The sequence below is a fragment of the Nesoenas mayeri genome, assembly GCF_963082525.1.
Source record: "Nesoenas mayeri genome assembly, chromosome: 20".
In the NCBI taxonomy this organism is placed as follows: domain Eukaryota; kingdom Metazoa; phylum Chordata; class Aves; order Columbiformes; family Columbidae; genus Nesoenas; species Nesoenas mayeri.
In genome coordinates, this window is record NC_137569.1 from 6,434,942 (window position 1) to 6,450,537 (window position 15,596).

A 15,596-nucleotide genomic window follows, 5' to 3' on the forward strand; every position below is an offset into this window, starting at 1 on the left:
TGATGATTAGCAATAACAATGCAGCCTTTTCCCAGCTCCTCTGATTTCAAATTCCTCTTAAAATGGCTACAATTAATTACTCATATTTTCCATGCTGTCTTAGGCATTTATAACTGTAACAGTTACTCTTGCATAGTATTAATGCTACGAAAAAGTAGTCAATGGTACGCTTCTAAGGAACAGTATAGAACATTTCCATGTTTGCTAAATGCTGGGCTATGAGAAACAATAGCCCTATGATTGCAAATCATTTATTCCCATTTCGTTTTTTGTGTTCACGGCTTGTTTTACCAGGGGCATTATAATTCTTTGCTTTTATCTATTTATTTTCAACTGTTCTGCTCAAGAAAAATGTGGACTGAGCATCACCACGGATTTTCTCCCAGTGAAATCTTTTAGAATGCAAAATAGTTTCCCACCAGAGTGAGAAAAAGCAGTTTGGTTGGGATATTCAGAGTAAACCCAGCAGGCTGCAGAAAAGGAGAGTGTTTGAGACCGGCAGAAAGGTGGGAGACCAGAACTCATCCTTCCTGTGTCCTGAAATGCAATTATTCTCCAGCACGGGGCACGGGAGTACAGGGCACCAGTATTTTTCTGGAGTACAGAACAGCCTGAGTGGTTTACGTCAGTTAAGCAGATCATTGGTAACAAGTCTCTGTGGGCAGAGTTTGGTATCTAACAGCAGGAACACAGCTGTTCTGTTCCAGCCTCCTCCCTGCACTGTGGCCATCTTATAAAACCTTTAGCAATTCCCTTCTTTTGCTGCTCCTGCTTTTATATCTATATTTAACGAAGCTTGAAAAAGGAAGACGTAACGTGGTCTTTTCCTCACCTTCAAATTAACAAAGCGGATTTTGTGCAAATGAAAGTGGGGAAGAGAAAAATGTGCCACTGAGCAAGGCAGCCGGAGTACGTAGATCACATTACAAACGAAAGGCTTGTTTTACAGCCATTGTCACATGTCAGGTTGATAAGCTGAACTATGGCAAAAAAACCCCTACAGAGCCAATGATCTCTTAGATCAGACAGTCTCTTTACCTAATATATGCAGCTAAATACGTGTACTCCCTACATCTGCCATAGCAACAAGGAGAGAACGAGGAATTAACTGTGTTAGTAAAAAAAACCTGAAGGGTCTCCTGTATGATACAACAAAACGCAAGAAACCTCTCGGCATCAAAGCAAAAGAAACGTAACAAAAGCACAGAGAATCATTTCAGAGCAAATCATTGAAACCAGCTGATTACCTGAGCTCGCACATCCCTGCTGTAGGGAATCCTGTAATGATGTCACAGAGTGAAGGACTAGACAAGAGAGGAGAGGAAAATCAGGGAACAATAAAAGGAGATGCCAAACCACAAACTACACAGTAAGCAGGCTCAACAAACAGCAAACCTGGGCAGGGGCACGCTGCTCGTTTCGGTATTATAAGGTATCAGCGAGGCCAGGCTCTAGTCTGGCCTTTCTGTATCAATAGGCTTTAGGGGAAGAGAGAGCCACAATAAAAGCGTAATTGCAACACAGCATTCCCCTTCTAAAGCTTAGTTCTAGCTCACCTGAGAAAGCAATCGATATTCTCCTAGGAACAATAAAAATCCCCTATGCGGCCCTAGAAAACGGCACACGAGATTTTTCCGGCTCTTTGGCCAAAATTTTTTGAATTGCGGATCGTATTCGCGCCTAGGTAATATCGGCCTCATTAGGAACTTGGTAACTGCTGCTTATCAATTACGCATAAACGAGTGCTTCGGTCATTAACATTCCCAGCACGTCCCCCCTAGGGACCGGCGGGGCCGCCGGGGTGGACGCGGCCACGGCCAGCGCGCCTGGATTAGCACCGGGCGCGAGTCTCGCTTACTGCAAATTAAAACAAAATAAGAAAAAAAATAAGAAAAAAAAATGTCCTCCTCCTCAACTCAAACAACATAGTGGAATTTTAATTACCTTGTCCTTGTTGCTGCCCTTGTGCGGGCAGGACACACTGTCCCAGCTCACCATTCAACCAGAGCTGCATACGAATAAATGGTTCTCGGCCTTTTTGGGTCAATTTACTCCATGGCTTTGGCCTGGAGAGCATGTCACTGACACTTCCTTGGGACAGCCCCAATACCTGAAGTGAAGCAACCAAGAACGGCACGTTAACACATTTGATGTGGAAGGGGGGCGGAATTTAAGTCACTTTGGTTTATTTCACTGCTACAGCGCTCGAATTGTTTTTATATGGACAATTAGTAAAACTGCAAAATGACATCTGTAGGTAATTGATGGAAATGCTTTTCTCCTGCTGTGGTTTCCTTTTAGAGCATGTTTTTATTCCTGCAGAAACAGAACAGCAGCTCAAACGGGAGAGGGATGGTGCGAGATTTGCATACTTCTCATATTTTGTGTCAAATAGTTTCATCAGTTCTAACAGGAGAAACACGGAGTCCAGGCACACACAGGCAGATAAAACAGGCAATGATTGGCACGTATTTTGTTCTCAAACAAAAATAATTGGGACTTTTGAGACTAGGCCTATATTGGGTTGATTTTTTGTTGGTATGAATTATAACGATGTGTGTTTTCACCTGTAGCAGCGGCTGCTCCACATAAGTAAATATTTAAGAATCCAGCCGACTGCAGCAAAGGGGGAATTTCAGACAGGAAGAACGCAATTACTCGCCTGGAATTCAGCACAGGTACAGGGGTTAAAAATTATACATAATGAAAGCTGCCACGGGATCTTTAATGACCCCAAGAGGTCAGGCTTTTCATTTTACATCTTAGTAAAAAGGTAATAGCGCAATGCCAGCTCCTATTATACTATTATATTGATTCAACTCTTTATAGGAAGAAGAAACACCACACGTCCACCACTTCTTACAGCCTGGGAAGTGTGTTCTGGTGCTTGGGGACCCCTCCAAAAATCCCACGTGTTCAACGCTTAGTGCCCACAATGTGAGAACTCCTTATCGTGCATTGCGTATCTGTAACCAAACATTGCTTAAAACCGTCTCAAAGCACACTGAGATACCAAGCACCAGAGACACGAAATGACTGCGAATTCCTTACTTAAGAGTAAGGAGAGGTGGGGGATTTTCCGTGTGTTTGTTCAAATACCCTTGTGCGCATTTCCAGATATTAAAAAAAAAGAAGGAAAAATGCTCTTGTGTCTATAATCTTCACTTATAACAAATTTAAGACTCTCCAGTCATGACGATGGTATTACTCAAATATTCCATGAATTCATTACATTAAGCATGAAATACTGAGTCTCAATAACGTTTGCTTCAGCTTTGTGTTTCTAAACTCGGGGGCCCCATTTCTACTTAGGAGTGGCTGAAGCCGATCTTTGTATAAAAACCTACGCAATTCACAAAGTACAGGAAAACTAATGCTTTCTTTTGCGAGATTAGTTTTTAAATACTTAACATACGCAGGAAAAACATTGTTCCGTAAGACATATGTGGCATATCCCCCTCCGTTAAACCGAGCTCCGCACAAGGCGAGGAGCACAGCGCGTGTTCGCGATGCTGGTGTAAGAAGAGAGAACCGGTTCTTTACCTTTTCCCCAAAGATCCTTTGGCAGATGCCATTCTTTGCTAGCTTTTCTTTGACCTGCCGCGTTAGCTCTATCGTATCCACCTCCTGGTACATATAAATCTCATACTGCTCGGGTGTCAGTGGCGGAACGGAGGGTTTGGATGGCTTTGACAAAGACACAATAGGGGATGAAGGGAGGGGGCTATTTTGTGGCGTCTCACTGCGACTCGCCCCAGTCACGCTCAATTCAGAACTCTGCGAGTACGGAGATTCAGCGTTTGGCCACTCTTTCCAATACTCTGAAGAAGATGGTCCTTGGAGCTGGCTACGATCTGGCCTAGTCTGATTGCTGACCTTTTCTTTTCCACCACTGGCTTCCTCAACTTTTACATCTTCGGGAAGAGCCGTATTTCTTCTCTCGTGCTGCACAGTATTCCACCAATGGTCCTTCCAAACGCCACTGCGTCCCAACTCATTTTTAACATGCCTCAACATACCCTGGGCAGAATCACTTATTCCATGGAGCTCTAAAACAGGTGCCTCCTGAGGCTCCTTTTTGAGCCCAGAGAGGTTCTGCAATGCAGAGATACTGGAATCAGTGACAGATGAATGTTTCTTCAGGGATACGGCCAAAGGAGAATAGCTGGAAACCGAAGACATTGCAGGTGTAGATACTAGTTTGGGGGACAGGATAGAAATGTCAGCTTGAGATAGAGGTGGTGTTTTTAAGGCAGGTTCAAGGGCAGCCTGCTGTGCCTCCATTTCACGTCGGGCTTGTTGCAGAATGGATCGAATAGCATCATCAGAATTGCCACTGCTAGATGCAGAAGGCGGCTGAGCCGGCTCAGCTATGAAAAACAACCAAAAGACTAAATGCAACAGAGGAATATGCTTTATATTCAACACGTGCTACTGTAAACATTTCCCTGTCACAGAAAGGGCTGCAATACATTTCTGGATGGGAGAGAGGAGTTTGCGCTAAGCAAAGATTTACACTTTTCAAAATAAGGTGAGATTTCCAAAGTTCTCCCTGGAAAACTTTTAGAGTTGCCAAAGTGCTGGACGTTTGCACGCACAGACGCAACTGTACGAGTCTAGGCCGACTTGTATGTTTTCCACCATTGTAAAAGTTTTCAAATAAATGCCTTTGAAAATCAAGCCTTCGCCTCTTCCTCCCCCACCCCCAAGTGGCCAATATTTTATAGTTCCGTATACAGAGTTATTTAATCTTTCAGTTCTATCTCCACGAATGAATCGTAACACACACCCCAACCTGAAAACAGCTGCAGTCACCTGGACAGACTATTAATACCCTCTTACAATATAAATCAGGTGAGTCCTTTTAACTCCAGAAATACAACACACACATTACAACAGAGCAAGAACATTAAGTGAGAAACTTCATTATTTCATCTGACAAGCTAAATACGCTCCTGCTTCCTGTTTTCTGGTTCCATGGTCCCAACCACTGAAATAAACAGCTCCACAGAGGTCAGGATGACCCCTGCCCATCGCTCTCTGCCTTGTCTGAATCCCCAGAATGGAGCCACGGGCGCTGTGAGAGGCGAGAACACCTAAACGCAGCATTTCAGTGCTGAACTAGGACCCGTGCGGCTGCGCTGCAGCAATCGGGGATGAGCAGACACCGGAACATGGGCGTGGAATTAGCTCTGCAATGGGCTCTGTTTCTATTCATCAATAAGTTCAGTCTCCACTGAGGTCCCCAGTGCTCGAAAAGCAATTCCTCTGGAAGGTGCTCCACACAGCATGGGGAAAGCGAAGCACTACGTAGGAACGGGGAACCCACACGCTGCAAGAATTGGCCTCAAAGTAAAGTAAGATTTGAAACATGCTGCGTATTATTCTAGTCATATTATGCCTCAACTGAATACACCTCCGAATTTGCCTCCCTGCATTCCTTCCTGTCACACACTATAAAATACATGTAAAAAAAGGGAAAAAAGACAGAGGGACCATCTCTGCTGTTTATCTCCCAGCTCCATACGGAGTTTTGAGGCTGAATTAATATTTGAAAGCAAGTCCGAGTTTCTCAGATAAACACGCTACTGAACAACGTGCTTGCTCTTTCCTGCACACAGTCCATGGTTTTCTCTATGTGATTATCACTTGTATAAGGTCATATTGTTTATATAATATATTAACTAGTCTTTTCTATCTTGCCACGACATTAGTTTAGTTTTCATTTAAAAGACAACCATGCAAAACTGTACACCAGTATTTAATTTTAAAAAGGAAAGAGAAGTATTGCATAGTACTTTCTACTTCAACATTAGCCCTTCAGCAGCACTGGAAACTCTTTTAAACTTGGGAGGGCTATGGAGTAGACAGAAATATTAACTACATGCCAGCATACAATGAGAAATTAAACTTATCTCAGGCTAAGATGTTTTTGGGAAAGGAAACGACTTTTTGGATTTGCCAGTTCTTTCACTGACTATATTCTGTAGCCAAAAAGAAAGCCATGTAAGAGTTAGAACTGAGTCTGCCTGTATTATAATTCCAGTACATGCTGCCCGCAGTACGATGGTACTATGGGACTGGTAATTGCTGGTTAGATCGTGACCTTCACCCCAACGAATCCATCTCAGAAAGCTGAGCCCCTGGGGCCTGAGTCAGAGAAGAGAAAGCAGGAGCTGTTCCCTTTCCAAGGAGCGAACCGGGAGAAGAAGGGTTTGCAGGGAATGCCGGCAGGTCTGGGGGGTGTAAAGGAGACAGAGCTGGCACGTGGAAAAAGGCGTTGAGAAATCTCACGGTATCGCTCCCCCGGGACTGGGGCAGAGCGCTGAGACCCCCACCAACGTGGGACACGTGTCACCCTAACGTGGTGTGTCTTATAGACACAAACAACCCCACCAAATTACAAAAAAACAACCAACCAACCACCAAACCTCCTCAAATCTACAGTCAAGGTTTTAAGAATATAATTACCTGACCAGAAAGCTCATGGTAATTGTTTTAATTGCATTCTGAAATAGAAGGAGCAAGAGATGAAATGAGCCCGTACCTGTTTTCTGTACTTGCAGCTCCCTTTTGGCTTGTTCGAGAATGGATTTGATGGCTTCATCAGAGCCAGTCTCTGTGCTTCGGATTCTCGTGGTTATATTACCTGGAGAAGAAAACAAAACTAATGACACTGGGAAAACTTTTGTGTGTTTTTTAACACACAGACAGACAGTACATACTGATACACCGCCAGCACAACCTGCCGACAGGTTACATAGGACTTTTCCCAACATTTACAACACTAAGAACGTACTTAATGTAATAACAGAACAGTATCCTTGTTGTGCAAAAGCCTGCCCGCTAGCTACACTGGAATGACGAGAACACTGACATAATCAGAACTAGGTGGTCATATAATCCATTTCCAGGATAACAGATACAGGTCTATTTGTCCTTTTTTCTTGTGTTGGGGGGGGAGGAAACAGAAGGGAAAAGAACCAGAGGGAAAAGGAAGCAAGCTAAAAACATAAGATCAGAAATCAACTTAAAAATAGCATCAGCTGCGAGGCAAAGTACAATGAGTATACACTCAGCCCAAAACAGAAATAAAAAGTAACCAGATGAAATTAATTTTTAACTTTCCAGAGGTGAGAGAAACAGTCATTTAAATGGAGATACCACGTGAAGTACTCTCCAGCTAAGAGCTATTACTTGCTTGTTTGGTTTGGTTTTGTTTTGGCTTTTTTAACCACTAAAGCGAAGAAAATGAGGGAAAACTATGACTGTGAATGCTACCGCACTTAACTGCATTTTTCATGGTGAGATTATAATTTGTGAGCTACTCCATTTCTGACTAGAGTCACAATAACTACAGAGTGCCAGGGTACCTGCTTTTGTTTCTACTTCTTTCTCTTGTCTTGCTAAAAGCCAAATTCTGCAACTAATCTATAAGCAAGAAAAACGTTCATACTTCCTGCTCAGTGATAATTTATGGATCTGATGTCCCCTTATCTTGTTACTTTTTTCATGCACTACAGTGAATAAGCATCACACTAATTTAACGACTTATTAAAGTGTATTTGTCAACGTAAGCCCCAGGAGAAGAAGTAAATCTAGAGCAGAAGCAGATTGCGATTGATGTTGTCATTGTGCAACTTTCTCCCCCCAAAATCACAAAAATAGCAAAGAGAGCATTTCAATCGATCTGATGATTTTATAAAGCCACTTTTATCGCTTTCCTCTTTTTATCTGCACACGCAGTGAGATTGGGAGCGGAAAAAGTATCCAAACAGGGTTACGTTAGTACAGCAGCAGCAGAATTAGGAAAAGCAAAGTGCTCGTCTAACCCATGGTTTGTTTTATACTTACTGTCTGTTTTTCTATCAGATTCCAGGCCAGAATCAAACTGCACAGTTTTAGGGAAAACACACATCTAAAAGCACACTCCACTTCCTAGGAATCGACCGCAAAGAAAAACACCTGCCTGTGACGTACCTTCAGACCCATTTCTTCGTTTCGGTACTTCCTGAAATAGTCTGTTCAGGTTCTGGCCTGGATTCTCTGTTGAAAAACAAGTTTGGTAAGAACAAAACAATCAGGGGGTGGTTGCTGTGTGACGTGAGGAGCCTGTCCTGGTCCCCTCGAGCTCTGCCTGAGCGCTGCAGGAGCTGGCTACTTTGGAAGAAGCGAGGCTGGCTGATTTGTTAATAAAGATTACAGCTACGTTCGGAAAGGAGATTAGACAGATATAAATAAATGTCTAGAGATACCAAAAACGAAGAGGTTAAAGATGGGCAGATAATCCCCTCAAGTACAATCATCAAAAGGAAGAGCAGATTATAAATCTAACAGTGTGCGCTTTCGACTAACAAAATGTAGGAAAATCCTGCCTGCCCTTTCCGATATTGCTCCACTGTAAACAACTTACTTTTCAGTTTCTCTAAATGTAAATCTCAGTCTTGGCTTAACATGAGTCACTGTGAAATGCATGTTATTTCTTAAAATCACTGCCTTAAGTATGCAAAGCTGCTTTAAATTAGGATTGTTTTTTAACTACTCATCTCATGCATCACCTATGGTATTTTGTCCAAAAAAAACCAATCACACAAGACACACCAACAGTCTGGTCTCAATAAACAACCCCAAATTAAAATTTTCAGGCATTTCTGAGGGCTGATACCCTTAGTAGCTACCGACCCTTTTCACTCTGTTTTTAGCCCTGGCACGGAGCTGTTGGGCAGTGAGGGATGTGAGCGTCCCCGCCGCTTGCTCCTGCTCACAAACGCAAGGCAGCAGCTAAAAAAAGCATAAGCAAAGATCCTAACCAGCTCGAGTGCTGAGAAGTTGAGTTAGAAAGCCGCACTTGCTGTACCTGACATCTGATTCAGGCGAAAACAGCAGCAATGCACAAACGGCCCCGCGCGGGGAAGCTTCCGATTATTAATATTGCAACTAACAGGAAAACAGGGCAAGACCTTGGGCCGGCGAGCGCTTACCTCTTTGTCTACCCTGGATGCTGCGAAGAGCCAAGATGTTCTGCTCGTCCGAGAGGAACTGCTTCATCTTATGAAATGGCTCCTTGCCTCTCACAGTCAGTTTATTCCATGGCTTTGGCCGGGCCAGTATCTCGCTCACAGACCCTTGCGACAGTCCCAACACATAATGTCCAAATATCCGCTGTCCAATATTGTGCTTGATCAACTGCTCTTTCACCTGACGCGCGATTTCGGCCGTGTCTATCTCCTCGCCTTCGGAGATGCTCCCAGCACTTTCTGACTGGCTGGGAGACGGGGCCATGCCATTTACGTCCGGGCTTTGTTGTAACGGACTTTGGGAAGATATGGAGTTTGTGCTGTAAGGACCTGTTGAAAAAATCATGCTTGTGCTTCCTGCTTCCTGCATTGCCTTGGAGTAGAAGGACTGCATTAGCTGGCGCTGGAGGAGAGAGTTTAGTGCAAATTTTCCTGTGGAGGCCAGGGGTAAGCTGGGGCTCGCCAGGGATGAGCTGAAAAAGTCTTGACTTAAACCCGTTGGTGAGAACTGGTGTGTACCATTAGTATTGGAAGCCTGCTCCCCCGCGTTGCGGAGCAACTGAGAAGGAGGGGAGGCCGGCAAGGTTGCAGGACGCTGACTCTCAGGCTGGTCTTTCCCTTTTCTCCTGGCTGACCCTACAAGGAAGGTCAAACATAATGCATTATGGGGGATCAAAGAGGGGAAAAAAACCAAGATTAAAAAAAAAATGCAAAGTTTGCCCCGCAAAGGGAAAAAGTGCAGATTTACAAGGGCCAATGAAGTGGTGGTGGGATTTTTTTTGTTTGGTTTTGTTTTTGGTTTTCTTTTTTTTTTTTTTTAATTTTTGTTTCCATAATTGAAATTTTAATAAGCCAAACAAGGCCCCCAAAACAAACAACATGCATTTCATGTTTGCACCTTTCTTGTATGTTGCAGCCTGGAGAATCCCCCTTACAAACATTAAAACTAGAACAATGACATGAAGTGCAGTTACACATTTAAAATAAACGCAGTTACAGACACAAAGTCTCTGTTGTCTCATTCAAGACATCACTCATTGGACCTGACTGAACCCAAATGCAGCAAACATTTACATTTTGGAACCAACCAATTTGAATAAAGGAATCCCCATTAGGTGGATGCACCAAGTTCACTCAGTTAAAGTCATAAAACACTTCAGAATTCAGTAAACCCAGGGCCAGTGGCAACTTTTAACTTTCTTCCAGCTGCAAAAACCATACGCATTCAAGTACGTGGAAATTCCATAACTCGCCATTTAAAAAATGTGCACACGAGATGTAAAAAAGCCCACATTAGGAAAACTAAACGGCAAACACGCTTTGCTGAATAGAATTTTGCTTTTCCAAGCTGACCTGCTGGTAGAACATCTAAGTGTATCAGACAGGAAGATTATTGTGTTCTACATGCAAACATTTTGCGTCACGTTGTGTGTGGGGCAAGAGACTTCTGGTGCCACGGATGAATTTGTTCCCAAAACAGAAGACAGCCTCAAACGCTACCACCTGGTACATCTTGTAATGCCTCTCCTTCCTAACCTTTAAAAACTCACGTCTCCAAGGTTTATTTTATTATCCAGCCTACAGAACTGCAGAAATCAAGCGTTATTCCGTGCTCCTGTTGCCTCGTCATCTTTGTGACATGCGTTAGCTCAGCCGTTCACCTCTCACTCAGCCCTCCCTCCCTTCACCAGACAGCAAACAAATCAGAAGAGCCAAAAATCGCGTCAACCTACCACTCAGGTCACTATTAGTGATACGCAGCGTGGCGTTCTCGGACTGCAAGGAGCGGTTCTTCTCCAGCAGCAGCACCTCCAGCGGTTTAGACGCATCCTACAGGAAATCAAAGCGGGAGGTTTGTTTCTAAAGGCAGCAAGAGTCTCGCTCAGGCGCTAAAAAGGGGGTTCAGAAGAAAAGAACAAGCGCTCATCTCTGGTCTGAGCGCAGCGGGGGGGTTCACTGCGCATATATCTACAGGAATCGCTCGGTGCTTCTATGTGAGCCATAGAAGAGATTCACCGTTTAGTTTTCATTAAAATCATTCAGCAATTCTGCATTATTTTGAAATGTGTAATGGAACATTTTCTTAATCCTCCTTATTTTAAAATGGTTCTCAATTTAAAAGCTGTAGACTTGTTTGAATCCGATTAAAATAGGAGTTAAAATCATACTATTTCTTCTAGGTCAACTGACTTAAGCATCCCCTTGAAATGCTGCGTTTTAGCATAAACAGTTTGTTCAAAAATCAGATCAGTCACAGAAACTTGCCATTTACTTTCCACTACATATCTAACCCTTGATTATTAATAAAACCTATTGAAAATTAACCCCAGTGTATTGATATTCAGTTCAGATTTCAGAAGCAGAAACTGAATTCATAACCTTCAAACTTAAGTAAGATTAATTTGCTGGAATAGCAGAGCTTTCTCCTGCTTTCTCAGTACTCAATAGTTTATTTTCTTTTGTGAACATTATTTTCAAGGCTAACAAAGACTTAAAAATGCTAAAATCCTTGCTCAGCCCCCTGTCAGTACCAGAAACATGCAAATCTCAGCTTGGCTGTACAGTGGCTCTGCTGCCTTTAAAGGACTCAACTCCTCAACATTACGGTTATGCACCTCAGCACAGCTGGAACAGAATTCTTTGTCCTTGACCACTCACATTAATAGGCATAAAATGTTCAGTTCCGCTTTTTACATAAGAAAACAATGATCAACCCATATGTCTCACCATCACCAGGAAAATTCTCCGCGTCAACACCGACAAATTGCAAGACAAACATCTGTATTAATTAACCGAAGTGCTGAAGTAATTAAGAAAACAAAAGTAGATTCAGTACCTGCGCACCAGAGCTTTCAGATGGTGCAAACTCCATGGATTTCAATATACTGTGGAAGGCAGAAAAGAAATTATTCTCTATTTCTTCTTTTCATAACAAGTGCACTAATGAGCATTATCATCTCCTACTCTGCAGCAACACAAGTGATAACAACTTCCCTCGCAGTAACACAGCCTCATAATGAATATAGAATAACTATTCCAACTAGTTATTGGATAAGAAAATTTTCTCAAGCGTCATCTAAATCATTCCATATGCAATCCCACCAGGCCAGTTTAAAGCGTAAATTTAAAGGTTAATAAGGATATAACATTTTAAGCTGTCAGAAGCGATATAAATTTATCTGTGAAGCTTGAAGGGAATGAAAAAGTTGTAGCAAGGCAACAAAACAGGAGAATCACCACCACAGTTACAGTGCTTTATATAATATACACCAGCTCACATATCAAGGCAAATATGCACAAATAATCTTCCCAACCAAGACACTACAGGCTAAAAGGCAGTTTTTCATTTTAATAACCCCTCGTTCTATGGCAAAGGGAAGACACAATGGCACAGTATTTCTTAAGAAATATGAAAGATCCAAATATTTATAAGTACATTAAGAGAAGTCTCCTTGTCAATATTTTAAATAAATAGTGCGCGGTCGAAGGACGTCTCCCTTCAAAGTCTTTCAGTTAAGAGTTGTATCGTCTGGCAAACGAGAATCTTACAGGAATCCAAACATATTACTATGCTTTGTCTTATAAATTTTTTTAAATAGGCCAGCTGCAGGCAGGACATTAAGTTCCACAGACCGAAGCAATAAATGATTTCAGCTTCTCATTGTACAAAGACGACATTCATTTGAAGAAAAATACATAAACAGATATAGATAGTGTTTATACGGCTTTTTTCATGTCTAAAGCAGCAGGAGCTTCGTGAGGCAGGGAGAATATGTTTGATCATGTATTAAATGTGGAAATGGAGGCAAAAAAAGCAGAAGGGTGGTATGGGCATGTAGGGTCTATTTGTGGATGCCAGGAGGAGCCGGCCGGGCACCCAGCACTTGCCAATTGCTGCAGAGCACGTGGCATCCAGCTCCCCTATAAATCTACATGTCCAAAGTGGCACTTTGGAAATCAGTGGCCTCAGTGACTCATTAGAGATCACACAAAGTCATAGAAATCCAGGCAAAAAGAAAGAAAACGTCATTCTGAGACCCAAAATTTGTGTGTTTGGCATCTGTGTGTTCTCATTGCCTTAATTCTGCCAGGCACTCCTACAAACATAATGATTAATAAATACATTTTGGCCATCGGTTTTGTCACACAGCATCACTGGGCAACCCCTCTTGCCAGCAGAATTCACCATAGGGTAGAGCCATCATCCAATATAAAAGTGTATATAATAATGCTGTTAAGACTCGGCTTTACGTGGGCACAACCGTTCACCCACATGCAGAAACGCCTCTTTTCTGCTATTATTGAACCCCTGGACCATCTAGGTGTGCAGACCCCAGGCCAGTCAAGAAGAGAGACTGTGCATTAATGGCTCAAGCTCTTGGAGATCCTGACGCTACATGGACATGACAGGCATGTTTGCTCGGGTTGCTAATCACTGCTCAAAGTGTTTCACGCTGGGGCAGATAAATATAATCTACAGAGACTCATCTGGGGAAATCTGCAGTCACCAGTAGGTAATGGTGTTCGCCCTCCCATGGGTTCTGCAGGGTTTGGCCTCTGAAAGGACAGCAAGTACTAATGTACGATCTCACGATGGTCAAATAAGGAGATCTATCTGAATTTCAAAAAACCCAATTTGTAACAGCAAATTACCAGGTGACAAACTTCCCGCGGGAAATCACAGGTGCTTCTCCCGTTTCGGTTCAGATCAGCAGAGCATTTGGGACGCAGGTCTCCCAGTAATCCCCACTTACCGCTCTCTGGTTTGCCACGCAGAGCAGTCCTGGAGCATCCCAACCGGGTTCCTTCGGGATGAGACTAAACCAAATCTCTCGGAGGAGCACGCGCGACATGCTCTGATCACTAACGAGCTGCCCACAGAACCAGACTGAAACCAGTCGGAAGCGCCAAGTACGCCCGGAGGTGTTTAATATGAATTTCTGGTTCTCAGCCCCACAAACCTGGCTTTAAAGCCCCGGTCCTGTTGTGCGCGGCCACTCGCACGGGCTGCTCTACCAACACGTTTTGTTTCCGAGCACCCGCTGCAAAGAGCAGAAAGGACCCTGAACCTTGCGGCAGCTGCTTCTTTCAGTGAGCTGGATGCAGATGTGGGTATTCAAACCTCAGCTGGAAACTTACTGACCTCTGCCTATTTAATGTGGATTCTTTGCTCCCTGAAATAGCCTTCTAGCAATTTCACAGGTAATTTCCTACACACTTAGAAGCCAAAATATAACAAAACCATGTTGATGGTGCCTCGGATTGTCCTTGGAGGGATATTCACTACAGCAGGTTCATTTTATCAAAAATGCAAACGTTAAACATGTCAAAAATGACTCTCCAAATGTGGCACAAAAGAGGCATTTTCCTTGGGAATACAAGGAAGCAAAATGTTTCCCCTTTGGATTCCAGGAATATCTTTGCCCATGAGATCTCGACTCACTCTGCTGCTCAAGATCAGTTATCTGCTTTATAAAGGAATGATCTTGTGACTTGAATCTGCACATCTAAGACAACTTGAAAGATCTTACTCTAAAGCAAAGTGTGCACTGGGACAGTTCGACTTTCTGTTCCCAACTGCAAAGGCAGGAGGGTCAGCACTGTCGTATTACTCGAGAGGGAACTAAAAGGACACACAGAGCTTTCAGATCTCAAAAATAGGTTTAAGCGTCATTTGGCACAAAAGCTGATGCAAAAAGCAAAGAATTTTCCCATCCCAGTCTTGACGTGGACCCAGTTAAGTTCCTCCAAGGTTAGAAGCTGGCTGATATGGAGATCTCTCAGCCTAGAATGCCTCTAACATCCTTGCGAGGATTAAGGAAAACACATCAGTGCCAAAACAACTCCAGAAGTATATTCTCTTTCTTCCTTACTGATGTATTTTCTCTTGGTGCGTGTGTTACAAGCAGCTCATTTTTGTCAGTGTTTCAGGGCACAGAGGCAGGCACAGGATTGATTCCCTATGAGAGGTACCAGGTTTACAGCAACAGACTTCATAGTTTCGCTTCAGCTCAGACTGTCACTCTCAGGTGACGCACATTCAGCTTTCGGCACATCTCTTGGACCACACAGGTGTCAGAACTGAGCTGCTGTGACAGTGGAGCATTGCGAACATCTGCAGTGCTCTCAGAGGCTCTGAACCCCTGGACCATCCAAGTGTACAGAGCCCAGGCCACCTACACACTGGCCATCTCTCCAAAATCACCTGTTACCCACAAATTAGGGGATATAAAAGCTGTAGCCAGCCAGGACAACAGTTAATTCACTGGCACCCAACAAGGGCCACTTCCAGGAGATTCTCCCACCCCCTTCACTGTGGGCTCATTTCCAAATAACAGGCAGAAGCACCAGATGAACATCCCTGTGCCACAGGTTCTCCTGGACCTCTTACCTGCCTTCCCATCCCTGCCCTCATCTAAGTTAGTGTTGTAAATAAAGAAAAACAATAAAAGGCGTTACTGCCAGGAATACAGGGATCTAAATGAGTTTTGTATCTAAAGCAAAGGCATTAAATCAGGTAGGATTTAAAACTCATTTGCTGTTTTGGCAGATGCACAGATTTTTTAGTAACTCGTGTAG

At 43.3% G+C, this 15,596-nt stretch overlaps 1 protein-coding gene across 6 annotated transcripts in view; it reads right to left on the minus strand.

Annotated features, from left to right (window-relative positions):
- Nucleotides 1-15,596, minus strand: part of CUX1 (cut like homeobox 1) — a gene marked incomplete at both ends in the record, with an annotated part of 256,649 nt that overhangs the window by 59,492 nt on the left and 181,561 nt on the right. For 5 of the 6 annotated variants that reach the window (XM_080356937.1, XM_080356939.1, XM_080356936.1 and 2 more), the window contains 2 exons: nucleotides 10,751-10,847; nucleotides 11,854-11,902. In XM_080356937.1, the coding sequence (XP_080213063.1) occupies nucleotides 10,751-10,847; nucleotides 11,854-11,902 (146 nt within the window). Of the gene's footprint in view, nucleotides 1-1,247; nucleotides 1,305-1,944; nucleotides 2,111-3,543; nucleotides 4,371-6,547; nucleotides 6,650-7,980; nucleotides 8,047-8,981; nucleotides 9,654-10,750; nucleotides 10,848-11,853; nucleotides 11,903-15,596 lie in introns of all 6 variants that reach the window. The other variant, XM_080356934.1, reaches the window with a different exon arrangement.